The sequence below is a fragment of the Monoraphidium neglectum genome (genome assembly GCF_000611645.1).
Source record: "Monoraphidium neglectum strain SAG 48.87 unplaced genomic scaffold scaffold04338, whole genome shotgun sequence".
Classification (NCBI taxonomy): Eukaryota; Viridiplantae; Chlorophyta; class Chlorophyceae; order Sphaeropleales; family Selenastraceae; genus Monoraphidium; species Monoraphidium neglectum.
The window spans coordinates 1-4,657 of NW_014009291.1; the positions used below are offsets into that span (position 1 = coordinate 1).

Sequence of the window (4,657 nt, forward strand, 5' to 3'; positions counted from 1 at the left end):
GGACGCGACCGCCGCGGCCGCGGCCGCGCCGGTCGCTGCCAACACGACGCTCAGCGTCGTCGTCGCGGGGTGCCCGCCCGCGGCGGGCGCCGCCGCGGTGGCCGGCGTGTCCGTCACGCCCAGCAGCCGCGCGGCGTATGCGTGGGCGGCGAGTGCGACGATCATGCCCATGGTGGGCGTCGGCCGCCCTGTGACCGGCGCCTCCGTCCAGTCCGCCCAGTCCGGCGACGAGCTGGGGGCGCTGCTCGGCACGCTGGCGCGCCAGAACGGCCGGCGGCGGCTGCGGCGCGCCGGCGACACCGACGGGCAGGGGGTTGTGCAGGCGCAGGCTGACACAGGGTTTGTGTTTTCTGACCTCGTGGGCGGCGCCGCCGCCCTGCCGTCCGCTGCGCCCGTGGCCCTTCTGGAGTCCGGCGACTCCCCCGGGCCCCCAGTCCAGGTCGCCGTCGGCCAGTCCGCTTTGGTGACAGTCCGGGTGGACTTCAAACGGACTGTGACGTCCCAGGACTGGCGCCTGGAGGGCGCCATGTCGATCGCGAACCCGGGCGCCGTTGTGCTTACCGCCGGACTGCCGTTCGTCGTCGCGAGCTTCGCCGACGGCTCGTCGCAGTCCGCGCCCGTGGACTGCCCGAAGACCGCGGTCGGGCGCGCGGGGAAGATGCTGCGGCTGCCGCCGGCGCCGGCCGTCGTCCGCTGCGCGTGGAAGCTTCCCCAGCCGATCGCGCAGCCGCAGGGCGGCCAGGTGGTCGCGTATCTGCAGGGGGCGTCACCGGTGCCGATGAGTCAGGTGACAAACTTCACGTTCATGGGCGCGAAGGTCCTGGAGGAGGGCAGCTGCGCGGCGGTTTCCGCCACGTGGGAGGTCAGGGGCGGCGCCAGGGGCGCGCCCCCGCCGCAGCCCAAGGCGGCGAGCGGAGGCCGGCCGGGCAACCCGGCGCCGAGCTCGGCGGCGAGGGTCTGCGTGTCACAGAACTACATCTGGACGCTTCAGGTGGGGCCGTTTGGCGCGCAGCAGTGCGCGGCCGGCGCCGGGTCCCTGCAGCTCGCCGGACTGGTGTCCGCGCAGCCGCTGAGTGGGTCGCAGTCCAAGGTGGCCAAGGCGGCGACGTCCCAGATCACCCTGACCGGCTGCCCCCCGCCAGTGACGCCGTCGCCAATCCCCTCGGTGCGGGCAGCCGGGCGGTAGCGCGCCAGCGTTGATCCGCCAGAATGCAGACCGCTCCCGTGCGGGCGTGCGGCCTCAGGACGGGGCGGGGCCGGCGGCGGCGCGCGGCGGAGGGGCCGGGGGCCGCGGCGGGCGCCGTGCGTGGCGCGACCGCGGCGCATCAGGTCGGCGCAAGCCGCGGCCGAGTCGCAGGCCCCTGACCGCCGCTTGTGGAAGCCCGCCCTCAGCAACTTGTTACAGCCTGGTTGCAGGCTGAATACAGCTTGATCGCTTCGCAACTGCCGTAGAGTATCACTCGTCCACTTTTATGCGCTGGTCGCGTGCGCGGCGCCTCTGTCTATGCACAGCACGCAGTATCTTGGGGGCTGTGTCGTCTTTGCGTGGGCCCGCCTCTGCGTTCAGGCGTCGGACAAGGGGCCGCCACGCCGCCCACCCGCCCAGCATTTCGTCTGCTTTGCATTTGCACCGTCAACAACTTAAAAACGGCCCCAGCTCGGGCAGCCCCTCTGATTTCTATCATCCCACCGCCGGCCCTGACGCGGCCGCCGGCTGCTTTTTTTTCATCCTCGGGACTTCCGCACGCGGCCCGAGGGGTTTGATCGACAGGCCTTGAGTTTCATCTCCTGAGCCCCACCCCCCGCGCATCAGAATCTGCGGCGGGCGCCGGCTTCCACGGCCCGAGCGCCGCTCAATCCCGCCCTTCGGCTTTATACGTATTGCACCAGGCAGGGTCCCCTTCGGCATGGGTGAGGCAGACTGAGCACTGAGAGCCGTGCGGTAGCTGCTCGCGCACATCTGTGCGACGTGATTGGTGGTCGCGCTCTGCTTGAGCTATAGAAATGCGGAGGGGTTTGTGGGGGAGGGGCCTACATTTTTGTAACCCCTGCAATCGCGAAAGCAGCTGCGAGCGACACAAAGCAGTTCAGGTGGATCTTATGGTACCCGCAGAAACTGCCTGCTGGCTGTTTCTTACAGCGGCAGCCAGCCATGTGTCAACCGGCATCCAGGACTTGAGCAGGAGATGTGAGCCCAGGGTTTCAAGGGGACCCGGGCCGGTGCTTGCGTGACCCCGACACAGCTGCCAGTGTGCGCCGCGATCTTTACTTCAGCAGCCAAGCCAAGACCTGCAGCTTCTGTAGCCTACTACATAGGCTGTGAGTGCAGCCGCCGCTCGGGCCCTCAGGGAGGGGGAAGTTGACATACCTGGGCCCTTGTGGCGCCCGTTTGGCCTTGCACTGCTTGCAAAATCCAATTTGGCAGGACGGCTTCAGATGCAGCGGCTACAAAATTGGCAGTGTACAGTACAGGACCGAGAGTGAAGAATGGCGGTCTCCCTACCCGCATCCTTGCAGCCTCACGCCCTCCCTTCCACAGCGGGCAGGAGCAGCCCCCCCCTCCTGGGCTGCAGCTGCTGGGAATGTCTGCCACCGCGCGCCCACCACCGCTGGCCGGCGACATTTGGTGCGACCTCATGCAGTACAGCCATGTGCCATGGACGCTGTAAGACCACAGGTCCGTCGCTGCTGCCTAGCTGCAAATACAACCTATTCACCCCTCTGGGACACTAGAATGCACCAACATTAGCGCAGCCCGTCATAATGCGACCCCACGACTTCCGAAGATAGGTCGGCGCCCCTTGCCAGAGCCCGCTGGCGTCCTCGTGGCACCTGCAACTGCCCTGCACAGACCTTGCGTGGCACAGTGCGCCCACGGCAAAGCCGTGGCGCTGCCCGTGCTCTGTGGAAGGCAGCGCCTGCGAGCGCGGACACGACAAAGGTGCTGCAAGGGCTCAAACAGGCCAAGCCTGTGATTGCCGCCTCCTCCTCAGCAATGCCCCTTTCCACCTCAGCCAGGTGGAACAGTCCACCTCAACGTGTGCCGACTCGAGTTTGGAACGTGGGCCAGCTGCCGCAGCCAGCTTTTGGGGTTGCAGGCGCGTGCGGGCGGGCGGCGGTTCGAACGCGGACTGCCCGCTGCTGACGTTGCGGCGTGTCACGCCTGAAATCCAGGACCAGCTGAGTCCGCCCTCAGGCCGCAGCAGGGCCGATGCTGCCCATGCCTGCGGCGCATTCCCATTGTACTTGTGACCCAGGTTCAATCGCCTGCGGCGCGCCAGTATGTTTTCCGCTTGCCTGTTTGCGCGGCGGTTTGATCGGCGGGCAAGGATGACCTCACTTGAGGAGCGGCCTGTGCTGTTGCAGGCGCATCTACCAGCAGCAGCCGGGTGCTTGCCACCACCAGCGGCCCCGAATCGAGCCCCGGCCGCCCATGTTGCCTCGGGTGGCAGCTGCATCAGTTGCTAGGAATCAGGGCATTTGGAGTTCACAGGATTAAGTTTCACTGCACCGGCCGCGTCCGAGCGCACGCCCCAATTAGTTGCCTATTCCGTCTGCCGCGTCGCCACAGCGGCCTGCGGCTTGCGAGACGGCGCCCTGTCTGTTTGGCCCGCCCCAGCAGCTCCAGCTCAGTCGCAGCCGCTGCGGCTGGACGGGTGGTTCGGTCGCGTACAGCCGCCCCGGCCGCTGCTGCCCTTCCATTCCGACTGTGCGCTGCCGCCGCGGCTGTGCGCGCCTTAGCCGGCGATGCGGAGGTGCCGTTTTGGGACGGGAGGGGTCTGATGACTCAGCTGCCCCATGCCTTACCCTTGTGATGTCACATCCCCTCCCTGACCGAACATTTGTCACCGCATACTCAAATTTTTCATTTCAACTCTAAGTGCACACGATTCAATTACAGTCATGGAGGCGACCAAACGCACAGCAGTGACCCCGGCCAGCGGCGCCGCGTCGCCGCCGTCGGGCGGACGACCCAGGTGCTGGGCAGCTGCCCTGGCCCCTCTGGAGCCCGGCCTCACGCAATCCCCGCGGCTTGGCGGCCCCGGGCAATTCACTTCCCAGCGCCGCCCTCTTTCTTCTCGTCAACGCCCTCCTCCTTCCCATCCTGGCGATGGCAGGGGCAGCGGCGACGCGGGCAGGCGCTTGCTAGTCAGCTCAAATCCGCTTGAAAGGCCGCCCGCGAGCCCGTCCCAAGCCGAGTCACTCAACGGCCCGGCGCCCAGCGCTCACTGCTGCTGTGCAAATCACCAGACTGTGGGAAGACGCGCCCGACAACGACTGCATTTCCTGGGGCGCCACTGGTGGGCAGAGCAACGGCCCCAGGCTCCGTAGATCACGCTGCCGTGCAGGCCGCCAGCCGCCGCGGGCCCTCAAGCCGACCGCTGAGTCAGCGGCGCGCGCCCCCCACCTGCATCGACATGGCCAGGGCGAGCGCCAGGTCAGCATCCATAGGCTCCGCGCCCTCCTCCGCCGCGGGGGCTGCCGCCGCCGCCGGCGCCGCTGGCGCAGCCGCGGGTGCCGGCGCTGGCTCGTCCGTCTGTAGGAAAGTCACGGGAGGGGGAGGGGGGGCACGCAGGCAGGGGAGCGCGGGGGTGGGGCCGGAAGCGGCATGCTGGTTTTGTGGCGTTGGCTGACAGCTGGTCAGATCACTACGCAT

At 67.9% G+C, this 4,657-nt stretch overlaps 1 protein-coding gene across 1 annotated transcript; it reads left to right on the forward strand.

Moving 5' to 3' along the window:
• Positions 1 to 169: 169 nt before the first annotated feature.
• Positions 170 to 1,186, forward strand: MNEG_14228 (hypothetical protein; the record flags this gene model as incomplete). The annotated part of the gene is made up of 1 exon (XM_014037300.1): positions 170 to 1,186. One exon carries the CDS (start codon positions 170 to 172, stop codon positions 1,184 to 1,186), a length of 1,017 nt encoding a protein of 338 aa, XP_013892754.1.
• Positions 1,187 to 4,657: the final 3,471 nt, after the last annotated feature.